This window comes from Eupeodes corollae, chromosome 2 (assembly GCF_945859685.1).
Source record: "Eupeodes corollae chromosome 2, idEupCoro1.1, whole genome shotgun sequence".
NCBI classification, from domain to species: Eukaryota; Metazoa; Arthropoda; class Insecta; order Diptera; family Syrphidae; genus Eupeodes; species Eupeodes corollae.
In genome coordinates, this window is record NC_079148.1 from 36380331 (window position 1) to 36399871 (window position 19541).

General features: G+C 30.6%; 1 protein-coding gene across 10 annotated transcripts in view; it reads right to left on the reverse strand.

Moving 5' to 3' along the window:
* Nucleotides 1-3968: 3968 nt before the first annotated feature.
* Nucleotides 3969-19541, reverse strand: part of LOC129948153 (protein retinal degeneration B) — a 102655-nt gene continuing 87082 nt past the window's right edge. For 7 of the 10 annotated variants that reach the window (XM_056059023.1, XM_056059025.1, XM_056059022.1 and 4 more), the window contains 10 exons: nt 17021-17096; nt 16703-16969; nt 15999-16634; nt 15760-15927; nt 15544-15675; nt 9961-10109; nt 9078-9893; nt 8840-9012; nt 7654-7956; nt 3969-5408 (listed from right to left, as the gene is read on the reverse strand). In XM_056059023.1, coding sequence (XP_055914998.1) covers nt 7884-7956; nt 8840-9012; nt 9078-9893; nt 9961-10109; nt 15544-15675; nt 15760-15927; nt 15999-16634; nt 16703-16969; nt 17021-17096 — 2490 coding nt within the window. In that variant the 3' untranslated portion in view covers nt 3969-5408; nt 7654-7883. Of the gene's footprint in view, nt 5409-7653; nt 8166-8835; nt 9013-9077; nt 9894-9960; nt 10110-15543; nt 15676-15726; nt 15928-15998; nt 16635-16702; nt 16970-17020; nt 17097-19541 lie in introns of those variants that run through there. The other 3 variants (XM_056059028.1, XM_056059030.1, XM_056059029.1) reach the window with 3 other exon arrangements.

The following is a 19541-nucleotide window of genomic DNA, read 5'->3' on the forward strand; positions in this document are numbered from 1 at the left end:
TATTACAGTGCAAAAACTTTAAGGATCCGATAATGTGTGAGTGATCATATTATGGAGTTGTTTTTGTTTATTTTTTAAAAATGTATTTTCTTATTAATAATTTGAAATGCAGTTTTTATTTATACTTTATTTGAACTAAAATATTTTATAAAACGATAATTAAGTTCTTCTACTTTTACTATACATTTTTTTGGAGAAATTGCATTGCGAATATTCAGGTTTTTAATTGAATTTTGCAATCACCAAGCATTTGACATTAAAAAAGATTGTAATTTTGTTTTCAATCTTTTGATTGCATTCAATTGATTGCAATCATTTAAGACTTTATCCATTCTTTAGATTCACTCACTCTAAGCCAACACACATTTTTAATATGCTTACCCCTTTCCCTTCCTCCATTATGTACAGGAAATAAGTGAAAGCAAGGACTTGCATTAAAAAGTAATCATTTTTTTATACACATTTATTTACCAATTAAATATATACCTATATGCATTCTTTTACAAATGTCAATAATATATGATCTATGTTTTTTGTTTGTTTATTTTTACTCATATATGTAAGTCACAACAGTAACTTATTTCAGAATATCATTAATATCAATAGATAGGCATTACATAAATATATTTTTATATATATATATATAAAAAACAATACAAGTTCAAATATGATGGAAATTGGAGGTCACTAATAGGAATAAAATAATTACACTTTTAGATTAACACTCAATTTTTATTAAATAAATTTTAATTTTTCCATTTTTGTTTTATTATTTAATTTAACAAATATTGACATTGAATAATTAATACTAGCCAGAGTTTTTATAGTTAGTGTGTAAGTTCTTAAATTAAAATAATTCTGTTTTTTTTTTGTTTTTAATTTTTTTTTTTTTATACAAAATAAAAATAAAACAATACCATTATTTTTTCTAACGCATAGTAACTATGTTTTGAGATTCTAGTTTTTGTTTATAGTATTTTTTTTAATTATTATTATTTTTAATATTCACATTTCGCAAATATTTATAAATATATTCTATATAATATGTAGTTTCATTTATATGTAAATAAATATATTTTATATAATATATATTTTTATTTTTATATTCATAACTTTTATATTATTAATAACTTCCATCAAATGTACATATTTTGTTCGGTTTTTAATAAGCACTCAATCATTGTAGATTGTCGTAATGCAACAAGTTTTTGTTTTATTGTTTGTTTATCTTTTTTTTTAAATTATCTGTATTTTCTTTTTAATTGTTTTATTTTTTTTTTCATTTAAATACAATATTGTTTAATTAAACGCAACTTTAGAAGTTTGTTCTTTTTGAATGTTTGTGAAGAATGTATATATATTTTTTTAATTTAGTTAATAAAGTCAAAGTTTACAGTGAATACATTTATTTCATAAATTCAATTCAAATGTGAACTATAAGAAAATTGATGCAACTTTTTTAGATTTTCTAACAAATCAATGATGATTACATTTTTCTAATTAAGAAACAAAACCAATGACACCATACCATTAATCAATCATTTAAATACTGCATTCGAAACTGAGTGAGTTTTCTAATAATAAGGAATCAGGATAGAACGTTTAAGTCGCTTATAGTTTCAAAATTTGTATCTTTTTTGTGGGTAAGAAAAGAAACCTATTTTGTTTTAATTCGGTTTTGTAGAGGAGAACTTGAATTATTTAACTCATGATAAATTGTATGTGCTTAAAAATATATTTAATTTGTTTGTTTATTTTGTAAGAAAATATTGGTTTTTATTTAGTATTTTACTTTTACTTTTTTGTACTTATTTGTTATAATTTTAAATTTTGTTTTTTGTTTTCTCAGTGGTGGGAATAATTGTTTTAATTTTTATTTTCATCTGGGAGTTGAAATTGTTTTAATTCTTTTTTAAGGGTTTAAAATATGTGCATAGAAAACTTTTCATTCTCCGAAATTGAAGTATAAAAATATATTTTTTTTAAAGTTTATTGGTTAATAGGTTTTTGAAAATCCATATTTCCTTAGGCCTATATTGGACTAAGCCAATGTAGTAGAGCAATCAAATTGTTAGTACATTCAAACGTTGCAATTGTTTATGTTTATATTTTATGTGGTGTGAAAGTGTATACCTTTCAAAATATCAATCTGGACCAACTATAGAACAGATGTATGATAACTTATTTCTGTAGAATTTAAAGAATTGAAATAATCGTAGTGAAAATTGCTCAAAAAAAAGATGAAAAAAATAAAACTTCTGATAAAGAGTCGTTAGTTCAGCAACAAATAGTTTAGGCCAAATAATGTTTTTTAAAGTATCATAGGTGTCCGAAAGTGTCGACAAATTTGATTAAAAAATAAATTCATTAAACAGCAAAAGTTTTAACCAAACACATTTACAATCCACATAGAAATTGAAATAATTTATTTATATTGAAATATTTATTTGTAGTAAAAAAACTAAGATTGCAATCATTTCAATTCTATTTCCACTTCAAAAAATAGACTGTTTCCTGGTGAAACAAATAAGACCAATCAATTGTGAGGTTAAAAAAACAAGAGTTAAAAATTTTCATTACGGAACAAGGTTTTCGTGCCTGGCGTATAAATTTAATTTTTCCTACAGTGATGAATGGCCTTAGTTCGAATCCAACTTCAAAATTACTAAGTCAGAATTTTATGATAACAACTTATAATGTCCGATAAAACTGGTATTCTATATTCTTCAAGTTTTTCCAAAACTATAATCCTCATCTTGGCGTTAGCTCTTTTCGCCCGAAACAATTTGACAAACAATTGTTGTTGTAGGATTTGGGCAATATTACCGAACTCTTGGGTGTCATACGTTTTTTGGATTTTATGACATTATAAAAAGAAGCGTTCGGTCTTACTGATCAATAAAATAACGCCCAGATATTAAAATGTCCCCAAAAACTTTTTCAGAAGAAAATAACACAAAGTCCAAAATCAATTTTAAAATATCATAACATCCAAATCACTAATTGACATATCGCCCGAAAAATGTCACGTGTTTTAACATATGAGCATTTTGACAATTTTTTTTTTTTTTTTCGGGCACTACGACATTTTGAGTTTTAATGTTTATTGCCTAAAACGCTAAACATTGCACAAAATAAATAACATTTCAGATCGCCCGAAAGCTTGGAACGTCAAGAAATATGTTTGGCTTTAACTTTAATTAACACCTCACTGTTTATAAGCGTCTCAGAGTCCTTAACCAATTTAAATGTTATTTTTTAAGAGTTTTGCCATTTCTAAATTTAGGGCGTCACGACATTGAAAGATGGTTTTAGTAATGACATTTCATTTGGGTTTTGGGCTAAGCTTTATTTCCTATTATGATCTGGGGTATTTGTCATTGGATGAGAAGACATAATAAACAAAAGAAATTACTAAAGTAGTAATGCCCAAAATAAATGTCACCAGCCCCAAGTCCTATGTCAAAAATTCGCAATTATTTTGGGCAAAATGACAGTTTAGGCGTTAAGGCATTCACTTTGTGGTTTTAACGATTTTTTGTAAGTTTTTGGGTTTTGTGACCAATTTTGGGTTTTATGACGTTTTAGGATTTGGGCGTTACGGTTCTGGGCGAAAAGACCTAACGCTCTTCATCTTCAGTACTTAATTTAAATATTTTTAGTATTTTATAGAATTTTTGAAAAATTTTCTTTCACCAGTGCTAGAACCTGTCGCACCTCAAGTTTTTGATATTATTCATTTGAACTATGTATTGCAAAAATATAAATATAACAAAAATTAAAATTAATAAAATCAATCTTTACAACAATTTAAAATTTTTATTTATTAAAGTTAGAATTCAATTTAAATTAATAATTAATTTAAAGCTAAATAAGAAACTTAAGTATTTTAAACTGTATCTAGAAGATATTATATACTTATACTTTGCAAATTCATAATACAATTAAAAACATAATATCATTTTGCCTTTCAGTGTTATTTTAACAATCTCTACATTGATTGCATTCATTTGATTCATTCATTGAGTGCACTCAATTTTGTTCTTATAGTTTCTTCAGTTATTCAAAAAAAGGAAAGGATTCAATTATATTAGAAAAAATAAGTTAAGAATGAACTGAAGATATCTTTAAAAAAGAACATTTTTAGTTAAAATTTTAAAGGACAGCTAGAAAACTAGTTATGATCAGAAACATGGGAAACCCACAGGCAATTCACCTGCGTTGTCTTTTTTGAGTTATATATTTCTTTATAAAGAAATAAATAAATAAAATAAATTAAATATTTTAAACAATATTCTGTTCTTTGTTGTTTTGTTATATTTATTTTCTCTGGTTTTATTTTTATGTTTATTGTTTTATATTTCAAAATATGTATTATATACAATATTTTCTGAATCAGTGTTGATTTGTTTCTGCATAAAATATTTAACTTTTTCTTTCTAGAAACGTAGAAAAATATAATCCTTATATAGTTTATTTCAATAATTATTTTGTATTATTATATTTTATTTATTTGTTTTCCAGTAGTTTCTGTTTTCTGTTAAATTTTTGGTTAACTTTAAGTTTTGATCATGTTTTATAATCCTATTAGCTTCTTTATTGTGTTTGAATATTTATTTTCATTTATTATTCTTTTATTTTATTTTTAAAGGTGCACTATTTTCGTTTTATATAAATACTTCTTTTTTGTATGTTTCTAAATTACAAATAAATAATTTTGTTTTCTATAAGATCACAGTGCAAATAATAAGAGAGAGAGAGAGGAAGAGTTAGAATGTTAAGTATGATACAAAATGAAAGTTATATGATCTTTTTGAAAATTCCAATTAAAACAAAAGTCAAACAACAAAATATGAACTTCAAGTACTTAATTCGTATAAGAATTCAATATCATTTAATTTAATTTAATTTTGTTTAATTGTAGTATTTTTTAGAAATTTTATTTAACTTTTAAATTAACTACAGGACACCAATTTAAAAATGCATTACAGAGGATTTAATCAAATAGTATAGTTAATTTTGTTTTCTAAAAAAATTATCTTCTTGAATATGTTTTCCAAGTTACTTTATTCTTCCTGGTGATATAAAGTTTTATTTCCAATTTTTCTTTTATTTATACAAATATGAGCAAACATTTTTGTTGTTGTATTTTGTTGCTAAGGATCTACTTTTGTTTAAATGTAAATATACACAAAAACGACATATAACATTCAATTTATAATCTTTGTTCATTATTGTTTTCATTATAATCTCAAGCTTTACAAATATATATTCTATATTGATTTTGTTTTTAACATTATTTATTTTTAATTTTGTTTAATTTGTTCTGTTTGGTAATATCAATAAAATTTTAGGTAGTTTGAAACACCATCAAACAACAGGAGGAAACAGTCTTCTTAACCAGGTACCTGCATTATTAGTTTTAGTTTGATTAAAAAGATAGTAATTAGTAAAAATTATTTATAAACAAATTTTGTTTTTATTAATTTCACATTAAAATTAAATATTAAATTTTACACTCAAACACACAAAAACGTTTAATCAAATTTTGCTGTAACTCCTTTGAACAATTTTATTTATAAGCACCTTAGGTCTACAATTTCTAAGCGAAATACAAACTTATTTTTGTTTTCCAGTTGAAGAGTGACTAATAATGATCTAAAAAATTGTGTTTTGTTTTTGAAAAGATATTATTCCTAACTTTAAATATAAAGAAATCTATTGCAAATATGTCTCAATTTTTATTAAATATCAAAACTATTTTCTGTTTGTTTTTATTGTTTTAAACTTTTTCCTCATAAAAAGTGTTGTTTTTAGGGGAAGGACACTAGGGCCCTCTCAAACAAAATAAAAAGAAAGATACAACTATTTTTTTTTAAAAGACGACAACCCTACGTTTTTATTTTAAGCAATATTTAACCTTTCAATTAAACTTTTCAGCTAAGTTGAAGTCGAAAAACTGACTATTTCAAATAGGGTTAACAAGAATATGTGACGTTTAAAACAAAGAAACTCTATATTTTTTGATAAATCTTGATTATGAATATGTAAAATTTAAGTATTCTTTATTTAAGGGAATTAATTTCGATTCCAAGCGGCCTAAATATTTTAAGGATCTCATGTGCATTGTATTTATTTGAATGAAGGTTGGTTACATTTCAAGGACCGTCTGTCTGCCATGATCATGTGGTTTGACACCGTTGGATTTAATTCCTTAGGTTTTTGTTTTTGAAGAAAAGCATTAATTCAAGAGCTTACGAATGGAAAAATTCGGCACATTAAATAGAACCCAAATTATACATCAAAAATTTGGACCATCGGATGGAGGTTTGCCGCGGCGGCTTTTTGACCCATATTTTATTCCATACATGCTCATAATTGAACCAAATCAATATTATTATAATAAAAAGAAAGGACACTAATTTCCTTATTAATTTGTATTTTGTTCAAAAACAACATCGGCCCATACATTTTAACAACCCTTTATATCTTAAGGGTAGACCGTCTAGTGGTTTCCTCGAATCATGGGTTATTTTGATCTCTGATTTTTTGACACTGGCATCTATTTTCTGTTCGAAATTTGGAAAAAATTTAAAACCTAAAAAACATTCTTAGACTTTTGGTGTCGAAGCATGGTTTCTGAATGTATTTTAAAAGTTTTTAAAAGGAGGGTGTTTTTCGTATGAACAAAATGAATTGATATTGATAAAATTGAATTAGAAAACACAAAGTTACATTTTGAATCGATTTCAATTTTATTTCGGGTAAATGTGAAATATAGAACCTTGCTGACTGATAAAGGAACTAAGAGCATTTCTGGACCCTATTTTGTAATACAGCTTAAAATATAATTTACGAAATAATATTTAATCAGATTTTTAAAAAATGATTAATGGAAAAATAAATCATTACTGCTTGTTTTAATCATTACTTTCGTTTTCAATTACATTTATTTTATTAAATTACAAGTAATTGTATAATTCTTTTAAAGTAATTGAAAGAGTGTATGGAGCATTGATCTGAAGCCAAGCCTTAACCGAGCCTTTTGCACGAACGTTTGTGCAAAAGTATCATGCGACTGGTAAACTAGTGATGAACACTCTTTGTCCCCTTTGTCGTCGTTCAGTATGCACGGACCAGAATGTAGCTGCTGCAGCCGAGACACTAGACCCCTGAACACAATCAATCTTATAAAATTTAATATAGTTTTTGAAAAGAAATTTGTATCTGGCCCAACTGTTATAGAACCTGTTATAAACCTTACAAAAATTCTTTTTAACAAAATCTAAGATTGTATCCGTTTTTTAAACCAACAAATAATCAAATATCAGTTTAAAGACTTTGAAAAATCAAATACAAATATGATTAGAAAACGTATCGTGTTATATTTATTTTGGCTAATTTCGAACACTCTTTCACTTATCCATATTTCATCAGAATCGGTCATTTAGTTCAGACTAATTATTTCTTTCTAGGTTAAAAGGGAGATGATTTTGTTTTTACTATTCAGCTATTCACTACTCAAAAAGAAAACAACCTTACCCTGGACTAAACTAAACTTAATTGTGTGTCCGGTCTATTGATCACTCAAAAATGTTAGGTATAAATATTTTCAAAATTCACAAAATTAAAATATTTTCAAAAAATACTTACCGCGTGACGATTAACGATAAATTACGACTTTGTTTTGTTTTTTTTTTTCGTTATATTTTGTTATCCATTTTTATTTATTTTTAATATTTCTCTTTGCAAAATTTTCCATCCAAAAAATAAACATCATTTTGTTTTTTAAAATTCATTGTGTTTTTCTGTTTTGTTTTCTCTTTTTTTTATTAGGTGTGTCTAAATTCATTGTTATTTTTTAATGCCAATATTAACTTCATTTAAACGTTACTAAAGTACGTCTTACGCTTCAGGTACCCACTACGACTCGGCGATGATAGTAACTTATCTTTGCTGTAAGAAAATATCGATTTTTGGACTTTTGTTGTTTTTTTTTTAATTTGTTTTTGTTTTGTTTATTGTTTGTTTCATTTTTGTTCGAAAAGCGTTTTTTGTGTTTTGTTTTTTTTTTTTTACTTAAAAGTTTTTGTTTTTGATTACTGACTACAAATATATTGATTGCTTCTTAATTATTATTAGGTTAAGCTTCCGGTTCATGCAACCTAAAATTGTGATTTTAAAGCAAAAGAAAGAAGAAACATAAAAAAAGAAAAATCCAACATCAAAAATTATAAGAAAAACACACAATTTTTGTTTGGTGGTGGTGATGGTGGTAAATAAACAGTTTCTAAATGTAAATTAAAACAAAACATTAAACAATAATCATTTTGATTAAGAATAAAAGTTTTTGAGGGAAACATTAATTTATTTTCGAAAATTTATAAAAAAACGTACTTTATTTTTAGAAAAGGGAGCATTATTTAAACTATTTTGGATTTCAAGAACTTATTTGTTTCTTAAAAATCATGCTTATTATTGGTTCCCAAGAATTTATTAATTTTTAAAAAATCGATAAATATATTTGCGATTTCAATTTTAAATTAACGTTTTTGAAAGTAAAATTTGTTTATTTAACAATTATTCTAATCAAAATAAAACTTAATCGGTGCTCTTTAACGAAATAAAAGGAAATTAAAAAGAAAAAACAAAAACACATCATATCAACAAGTTTCAAAAATTCACACAAATATTGAAATGAAAAAATTAAAAAGAAAACAAATTCAATTTTGTTTTAATTCCACATAAAAACCAAACCAAAAACCAAAACTATAAGAATATCGAAAAACACACCAATTTTTTTATTTTTCAAATATGAAATTGAAATAACAAAAATTACCTCCTTCGGCGAGGATTTGTTACTTGTCCAGGTAAATTGAAACATCCACGTGGTATTACCATTCTGGCATTACCTTGAGCTGGTCTTGAACCACCAACAGCCATGAGAGAGCTTAAATGAGCTGCATAGCCTTCAGAAAGAACTGTGGCGGTGCCTTGCAGCTTTTTGCTTACCTGAAATAAGCAATTCAAAATTTATTAAACATCGCTCGAGATTAGAAAAGTAACATAACACAAACCTTTCCAACAATAAAAATCTGACTTGCTCGAAGTCCAACATTTGTATAAACAGTTATATCCTTGCTACTTCCATATGCAGCACAAATAGAGATTCCATGATTTTGTACCAAATTATTCAAGTACGATGTCTTATGTCCCAAGGGATCAGTTAGAAGTCCATCGGCAAAGGAAATCAATCCATGAGGGAAGTTATGCTGACTTAGCCAAGAAACAACACGCTGTTGTTGCATATCCGGTCGTCCGGTTATATAAATCAACAAATAACCCAACTCCTGCCAATGACGACAAACATCAACTGCCCCCGCCCGGACTTTTGGATCACGTCCAGTCACAGACATCGAAGCAGTGAAAGATCCATCAATACTAAACACAACACACTCGGTCAGAGGAGGCACCACAGCTAGATAACAATCAACCGAAGTGTGATCGCCGCGAACGACCATTTTGATGGGATATATTCCATAGCCAAAGGATCTATCGTCGGGCAGTGAATATGCCACACGACCGGTCTTATCGGTAATCTCAGTTGTTAGGTATGTCCATTCACCAGCTGGGGGATCCTTCATAATGTGAATGTCTACTTTTTCCCCAGCCAACGTGATCATATCCAAAGGACCGTACATAAAACGGGCGGTGAGTCTTTGTTCGCGTCCCTCTTGAACGATAACATCGTTGGCACGATGATTTGCTGCGACATTCTTCAGTTTGACAGATGTTCGCTTCTTAATCCACTTCTCACGTGGTTGTCCCGGACGGAATGACAAGTTATCTTTATCTTCAAAACCAACCAAAGGTAGACCCTCGAATTTTCCAATCTATACCAAAAAAATATGTCAAGGGATTTAGAAGGGTTGTTTGAAATATATACAAATTATGTTTTACCTGTCTTAAAATAAAAGCAATGACATCAGAACTTTCCCAATAGCTGGCATGAAATAAATGTGGAAGCGCATGAGCTGGAAAATTGCTAAGACCCTCTGGACAATAGAGAGCATAATCGAGGCGTTTTGTACCCCACCATTTTTGTTGCACTGTGTTAAGTTATTTTAAAATTTTAAATTTTGTTACTGGAATAATATTTTTCTAGAGGTTTTTGGATTAAGATAAAAGTGAAATTTTGGATTTTTTAAAGTTTAGGGGAAAGTGGTCACCCTTTGTACATGAGGCACATTCGTACAGTGAGTATAAAAGAAAAACTAAACGAAGTACAGACACGTGTTTGCTTGTGTGTGTTTACATACTAGCCGCCATTTTGCTCAACGAACTAGGAGCCAGTCGCGCCAAGTTGTGAAAAGTAACAAGACGTAACGTGTTTCCGAGTGCTGTGAGTAATTTTTTACTGAAGTTTACGATCTAATTGTGAGTATGTAATTTTATATGTTTTTGCAAAATAGTGTTGAAGAATTTATGTAAACAATGTTTATTTTGTGTTTTAAAAAGTAATATTTCAATTCTTGATAAGAATTTATAAAAAGTTGTGATTTTTGTTTTGTGCATCCTACTGGGGTACATTCAGACAGTAATACATGGGGCACATTCGTACGCGTACGAATGCTCCCCTTTAAATCTTTCGTTTACAAATTTCAATCAAAACATTAAATATAGATTTTAGTTAATAAAAAATAGCCCTTTAATTACACTATCTATAATTAAGGTAGGTATGTTTTATTAAAATAAATATTTCATTTCAGAATCATGGTTCGGAAATATAAAAAAAAGGGTACACGAACCCATGAAGTTGATGAAGAATCCGCTAATTCAGCAGTTGACGAAGTAATGCAAGGACGATTGTCTTATAGAAAAGCCGCATTGAAGTACAATATCAAAACATCAACTTTACAAAGCAGAGTAAAGAAATTAAAAGATGGCATTAAGCCTCGTAGTTTTCAGTCCAAATACACAAGCTTGCAAGTCTTCTCCTTGGAAGAAGAGGAGCGCTTAAATGAATACGTGATTAACTGCTGCAAGATGCATTATGGGCTTACGACGGTCCAAATTCGTAAGCTGGCTTATGAGTACGCAAAAGCATTGAATTTAAAGTATCAAGGACAATGGGATGAAAATCAAATGGCTGGCTTAGAGTGGATGCGTAAATACAGGGAACGAAATTCAAATCTAAGTTTGCGAAAGCCAGAAAACACCAGCGCTGCACGGTCGTTCGCTTTTAATAGAACTGCAGTTACAGATTTCTATAATAATTTGGCTGAAGTCTTGCAGCGACATAATTTTATTGCCGACAGAATATTTAACTTTGATGAGTCAGGTGTATCTACTGTTTTAGTCACTCCTAAGGTTTTGGCTCCTAAATCACAGAAACAAGTAGGACAAATCGTTTCATCGGAGAGAGGCGAACTTGTTACGTTTGGTGCTATTATTTCTGCAAGCGGAAATACTATTCCACCGTTATTTGTATTTCCCCGTGTGCACTACAACGACCATTTTCTTGAAGGTGCACCTGAAGGAAGCATCGGGGCTGCAAATAGGAGTGGGTGGATAAATTGTGATATATTTGTGTCAGTATTACAACATATCCAAAAGTACACACTGAGCTCTAAAGATCATCCGATTTTATTATTATGTGATAATCATGAAAGTCACATCAGCTTACAAGCTATAACGTATGCTCGAGATAATGGAATAAGTCTTGTGTCTTTTCCCCCACACACAAGCCATCGCTTGCAGCCGTTAGATGTTGCAGTTTTTGGGCCTTTTAAGTCAAAGCTGAAAATAGCGTTCAATAATTGGCATATGACGAATCCAGGAAAGACAATCACCATTTATAATATTCCTAAACTGGTTAAACTTGCATATTTAGAATCTTTTACAGCGAAAAATATAACCAGTGGATTTTCTAAGCCAGGTATATGGCCGTTCAATGAAATGGCCTTTAGCGATGAGGATTTCGCTCCCATTGACGTGTATGCTGCAAATATTTCTAAAAATATCCCAACACCAACAGAAACAAATTCCACTGAACTAGAGCTACAACCTAATATTTGTGTTCCATCAAAGGATATAAATCCGCTTCTGTCTTCCAATGATACCCGTGAGCTCTCATCTACGTCCTTGCTTCAAAATCTTCAAGAAGATATCAACGAAATATGCGAACCATCTACTTCTATGGCTGTGACACAACCTGCACCGACTACTTGCAAACCATCGACTTCTAGATTTGAGGAGCAACCTGAACCGACTTTTGGCGAATCTTCCATTTCTACAGTTGAGACTCAACCGAATCCGACTACTATTGTTCCCATAACACCAGAAGAAAATCTAATAAAGGAAGAAAACCAGGTAAATCTCGTATATACACAGATACACCGGAAAAAAATGAAATTGAAGAACGGTTTAGACAGAGAGAATTGAAAAAAGAAGAACAGGAGCGAAAAGCCAGAGCTAAACAAATAAAACGCAGTTTGGTGGATCTTCATTCAATTGAAAAGAAAAAGAAAAGACAAATAGTAGAAATTGATGACGATTCAGAGGAATCTAATGGATCTGAACTAAGCTTCCGAGAGAGCTCTACTTCTCCTTTCGACTTTGAAAGCGATGAAGATGATTTCAATATCAACACAAATGTTGAAGTGACACCCGAGAGCCTGCCGAGAATATCAAAGATAATTGTTTTATTCTGGTAAAATTTGAAAAAAAATCTTCTGTTGTCTATTACGTGGGAAAAGTGCTCAGTCATTATTCACCAATAGAGCTGAAAGTGTCGTATCTTCGCAAAAAACCGGGGTCATCAATGTCATTTGTTTTCCCGAATGTAGAAGACATACACACTTTGTATATCATAGATGTCGCCAAGATCCTGCCTGATCCTGAACCAAGGCTGCATTGTACAGCCAGGACATCAAGTTTGTTTACTTTTGCAATTGACTTAAGTAATTTAAACGTGCAATGATTTCCAGAGTAACCAAATGTTTAATTAATTTAATTAATTATCTACTTAAAGTTCCTACAACTTGTCAAAGACTTATTAGTTATTAACAAAGATCTCATTTATTTTTTAAAAATTAAAATTACAAATAAATAAAATAAGATTTTAATAATTTTTGTTGATTTCTTCAAGAAGAATTTAAGTTTGCTATGAGTCAAGTTTAATAAAAAAGTAAGTTTTAGGATTAATAAATTTGTTTTTGTTCTTTAATAAAAACTGGCAGTTAGGGTCCAGTTATAGCTATCATTGGAAACCATCATTGAAAAAGTTGGTTGCTTATTTTGAGACATTTCGAAAGTTTAATCATTGAATATTTTAATGCAGAACTATAGTTTTATGACTTCACAATTATTTCTGCTTCAAAAAAAAAAATCATTTTGACCCATATTTTCCCCATAACGTAACTTTTATTTTTTCAATGATCATTGGTAAGGAAGGTAATTCATCATTGAATAATTAGAACTTACGTTATAGGGAAGATATGGGTCAATATACATTTTTTTAAGAAGAAATAATTTTGAATTCGTAAGCTATGTTTTTGCATTAAAATATTCAATGCTTAAACATTCAAAAGGTCTCAAAATAGACTTTTTAAATACCCTGTATGAGTCTTCCCCATGTTGTACGAAAGTACCCCACCTGCTGTACGAAAGTACCCCACAGGTGGGGCGCATTCATACAAATATCTTACTCTAGACAAATTTCTATAGCTCTTTAACCCTTTAACATATCAGCTTCAGACTTTTTTGTACAAATCTACTATATATTTATTACAAATAAAGTGAATTAACTAGATAATGAAATGAATTTTCATTACCTAAATAAACAAAAATGTAAATAGTGTACGAAGGGTAACCACTTTCCCCTAATGTTTAATGGGACAGCAAGAATTGATTTTAAATAGTTGTTTGATGAACATCCTTATAATGATTAAACAGTGCGAATAGTTAGGAAGAGAGGATATGATTAGAAAAGAAATACCGATTCACATCGGTTTTGAATGTCTACACATCGTTATGAGTGGAAAAATATTGTGCCTGGTAAAGCATTCGTGTATTGCGACTAAAGAAAGAATCTATCTACTTTACAGTACATCCGGGCTCAAGGGTGAACTAATAAGCATTCCTAGAAGAACAGCTATTACGGTTTAATTGTTGAAGGGGTGGAATGCAACTGGCTATTTCACCAGAGCCATTATGAAAATAGCGATAAAATAATGATAGGCATAAAACCTTAAGACGGTGCTCAATAGATACAAAAGTTTCAGTTAGACAACGGCCAGTTATCCTTTTAAAAGCTCTTTATTGAATTCTTTTCAAGAGACTCAAGTGGGTTATTGAAGCACCTCTCCAGATATGGGAACTAAACTCAAGTTTAAGAAGAATCTAGGCTTCATAAATTATAGCCAGATCAAAAAGCTAAAAACTTTTTGTATAGGCGGACAAAATTAAAACTCTTTTTCCATTTTTGGGGATATTGAACATGTTATGACTCCACACGAGAGGGTTACGCTTCTACGACAGCATTAAGTTTTAGAAGCATTACATAATACACGGTTTTTGATTACCCATTGGACAATGCTGTCAAGATCAACATTTAATGAGCTTATCCTACGCTGCCGCTGATAGCCCACATTTGAAAGACAAAGATGGGAATCTAAAAACAAATGTGCAAAGCGAGTATTGACATCAGCGAGACAATTGAGTGGGTTAGACGTTTTAGACAAAAGATCATTAAAAAGATATTTCTTGAGATGAAAATTGATCGGCCGGCGTCTGATAATCTTGGAAAGAAGGGGCGTAAGTTCCTCTTGTTGACGGGCTGGAAAAATGCTGTATTCGATCCGCTCGGAAAAAGACCTCTAGAGTACGACAGATGAAAAAGCTTACACGCAGTGGCTTTGCGGGCGTTGAAAAACACGATTGATAGTAGCGGATACTTTCAAAACTTCAAATACTCTATCAGCTGTAAGAGTGCGAAAGAAGATTTGTCCAATTTGTGTCACTCATTGACAGTATCAAATTAATGTCCAGCTATGCTAAAAGCAATTTGGCTTTATCAGTTGAAATTCTAAAAGGTCCAAACTGACGATGAAGTACGCATATTTTTACTAACTTTGGGACAGGAAATTGCAGTATTTTTGCCGTAATTTCTGGTCATGTAAAAATTCAAACAATAAGATTTTATGGATGTGTTGGCCATCAAAACTAGGAATCCGAGACGGGTTGTTAATCAACTGACTGCAAAAATCTCGACATAGATTCCCTCGGGTATTGTGTCTGCCAAGAATAGCGCAGCCACGAAGAATTGTGTAAGCCCCCGAATGTGGCTTTATTCGACACAAAACTTAGCAGCCATCACAATACACAAAAATCAATTCTTGCTCGGTGCTTCCAAGGTGGATTATTTCGCAGAAAAATAAAAGCTTTAAACTTAAACGCTTATGTTTACTATAAAAAAAAATTAACAAAAATCTTTAAAAATTCTAGCAATAGCATTTTGTTTTCTACATAATTCAAACTTACACGAACTAATTGTACTAAGCGAGACATTTTCAACCAAGCCTGATATGGTGCTTTGCATAGAAGCATCCGATAGCCGTCGACTACTATACAATTGATCACTAAATTGTTGTGGATGTGATTGAATAATTTCCACTGAAAGAAATACAATCGCAAAATATTAGTGCATAAAAATTGAAAACTAACTTTTATCAAAAGTTTCAAAGTCGATGTACATACACAAGTGCAAAGGTTGACCATTGCCAAGTGGATACTTTGCATAACGTGGTACATTTACTGGTGATAGCATTGAGAATCTCGCACTAAGAAGCGGTTCTAGACGAGAAGCTATCGGATCGGTAGGATGGAACATATTGTAAACTTGTAGGCAGTTCGGTCGCACTAAGTCTGAAATGTAAAAAGAAGGTTTTTTTAGTTTTGATATTTACTTACATATTATGTATGTCGTAAGTACTTACTTTGTCTCGAGTCATGTAGTTTTCGTGATGCCAAAACAATCGACAGAGGTGTACCAAACATAAAGAAATCACTCACTTCAAAGTCCAGCTTAGGCAGGCGAGTATCGCTGGAGGACGATGATCGTCGTCTTCGTGGCGATGGAGCTACCAGCAAGCGCTTTGCATCTAATTCAATATCAACAACGCGGTCGTCCTCATCGCGATTTGTTCCATTTGCACGGCACAATGCTTCGTAAGCCAATAGCGAACCCATCGAGTCACCCAGCATTGCAATTTGCCCAGAAAAGCCACGACCATCTTCGCTCTTCAAGAACTCATGGTAGACTATATTGGCAGCGGCAACAGTCTTGTTAACAGTATCAAGGAATTCTGGCGAGGCCACTGATAGCAAAGGAATCGCACCAATAGGAACATCAGCGATATTTGGAATGTCTGCCGCCGAAGGTGATGAATCGAATGAGTATGGACTGAGGCTCGAGAGGATGCCTAATGCTTCTGTACATATCGACGGACATGGCACCATCTTGATGGTGACATGCGAAAGGAGACTGGGATAGTGTTGACGCATGATGGATTCAAAAGCGGCACGGAATGTTGTGACATCTGATTTTTTCGCTGTTAGTTCACTTGAAGCATCTGTAAGATAAAAGAAAAAGAACTTTATCAAGACAAGATCGAAATAGAAAAGTTTAGATACTCTTTACCAAGAACACTTCCAGCATGAACAACTAATATCAATATGGAAGTTGGACACGATGTGCCCGGCGATCCAGGCGGCGAATGATCACTACGATCTAAGCTGGCCGATTGTTGTAATTGGCGTTTAGTGCCACGTTCGGAAGCAACACGTTGCAGGAAATCCTGATTGAAAATACTGTCATCCATATGACTACCATGGGCCGGTGGTGAATCGTCTTCGTCGAGCAATTCTAAAGAACTCCATTTGGCCAAAGAGTTTGTCTCATTCGTATCTGAGAGGGATGGTCAAAATGGTTGCATATCTAGGAATGAGTCAATCTTACCTAGACAATCGAAGAATTCCTCTTCGGAATTTGATTTCGAGTCGACTTCAAGGCGTTCCATTCTCCAATTTGCAACCTAGAATTTGTTGTGTTTTTTTTGGTTGTTTAATGTTTTTCTAAAATATGTTTTTAAAATTATGTTTTTGTATTTAATAAAGTGATGGATGCGATTGCGATGCATTTAGGAATTTAAGTGCAAGTTCAAGCTAAAGACACATTATTTGTACTTATTTTTTTTTTAATTTGGTTACACAGCAGCGCAAGCTTATCATGCTTATTATTTGAATTTTTGTTATTTATGAGAGGCTCAGTGAAAAACGTTTGTTTAAAATATTTGAAAAATACTTTTTGGATATGGAAATGTTTAAGTGAATTAAAGATAAATATAAAAACATCAGTTGGAAGGATTATTCAGTTCCTTGCAAATAGGAATAAGGTTTAAAATTTTCAAATGTATCTATCTAAATCTTAGACTCTTCTTATCTTTGAAAATATTTATATTTTTCAAAAATTTAAAAAAGAAAGAATGTTATATAAATGCTCTTTTGTTAATTTAAATATTATTGACGACTCTTAGCAAACGAGAAAAGTGCGGTGTGTCAAAAAAATATAAAATATTTGATTGAATCAACAAAATCAAATCAAATTTAAAAAGCAATAAGCGTATCAATTGGCCAAAATAATTAGAAATCAAATACTTTCAGGAATTGCAAAAGAAGGTATGAGGAATAAGCAATGTACCTATTATTTCATATATTCGTCAATACAATATGATATAAAACAAAACAAGGACTGGTTCTTTCTATTGGTTAATTTTAATTACGAAAAACAACTTTAAAAAAAATTTAATGTTTAGTTAAAAATTTTAATTCAAAAATGTTCTGCAAAATAGGTACATCTTTTTTCTAGTAAACTTTTTAACTTGAAAGTTCTTTATTCTGTGAAGAAGTTAGAAGAAGTTTCGGAAAAAACACACGCAGTGATACATTTCTGATGAAAATTGTATTTCATTTTAAATATTATACTAAGCCATCAATTTTTTCGATTTTAAACCGATTCATTACCGGAAATGACCGATCTTTAACTTATCTATGTATATTTTTACACTTCAATTTTCAATAGATTTTTACACGTGTCAAATTCCAAAGCTACCATCTTGAATCTACGAAATGAATGCGATCTTAGTTAATGCTGTTTCCATGGGTAAAATAAATTAATTCTGGATTTGTCAAATAAATAAATAAATAAATTTTCCGATTTGCATTTCATAGGGCAGCAAATTTAAAAAAAATGATTTATTTTTAATATGCCCATCTGGATTTTTTGTCAGATTTACCTCTTTTTGAGCTATTACTAATACAATAATAGAAAATGTTCAACTTGGAATTTGCAAGCTCTACCGCACTCATTAATAAGTACACGAAATTACACTAAAACAATACAAAACAAAAAAAAAAACAATTCCAATAGTGTTCCATCCGTCCGAAAAAAATCAATTTTACCCACGGAAAATCTATTTCATTTTAAAACGATTACAAAATTTCCGATTAGACTTTTTCATTGCCTTTGTTCTGCTTCGGTACTAACTCAAAATTAAGTATTTAAAAAATTACGAAACGTTCACAGAAAATCAATAGTTTTTCATGCATTTTGGGCTCTTTTATTACGGACAACATATTGACAGAATGGACCGATCTTTGTGACAGTTGGTTGCATTTGTTTCAACACTTTTTCAGAATTGATCATGCTTTTGGGCAGGCTTAAATAACATAAGGGACTTCATTTGCAGTCAACTGCATTCTTTGAACGTAATTTTTGAAGTTTTTGAAATTTCAAAAATTTCAAACTCGGAACTTTACTTCTCTAACCTAAATCAGCTGATCGTGGAAAGCTACCAAAAACATTATTGTTTACAAAAAAAACTTCTTAAGCAACCTACAAGTTCATAACGACTTTTATTTTGTATTGTAAAGAAATATTCCATATTCCTTTTAAAATTTGTTAACGAACATTTTAACATAAGTAATAAAGTTCAGATTTTGTTTTGATTTTAGACAATTAGATACTAGAAACTTGCCTTTCCTTTAAATGAATGGAACCTCAGTATTGTTTTTTGGAACTGAAAAACGGAGACTCTCTACAAAATCTTCTGTGCCATAATGTGTGAACTTCTAAAACCCATCGCCAACAACCTGATAGGCCCTTATCAGTGTGGTTTCGGACCAGGAAAGTCCACAGTCGAGCATATATTCACATTACGGCAGTTTTGAAAAAAAAAAACAATAACATCCAATCGACACCCACCATCTCTTCATCGATTTCAAGGGTGCTAGTGACAGCATCTACAAGGACGTAAATATTGTATAGAGCCATGACTAATTTTGACATCTCAGCCAAACTCATCCGTTTTGACTGACCATGGTGAATTTGCTCTGCATTATAAAGCTTGGAGACAACTTAACCGCACCTTTCGATATCAAAAAAGTCTTTAAAATCGTCATTGATAAAGAATAGTGAAGAG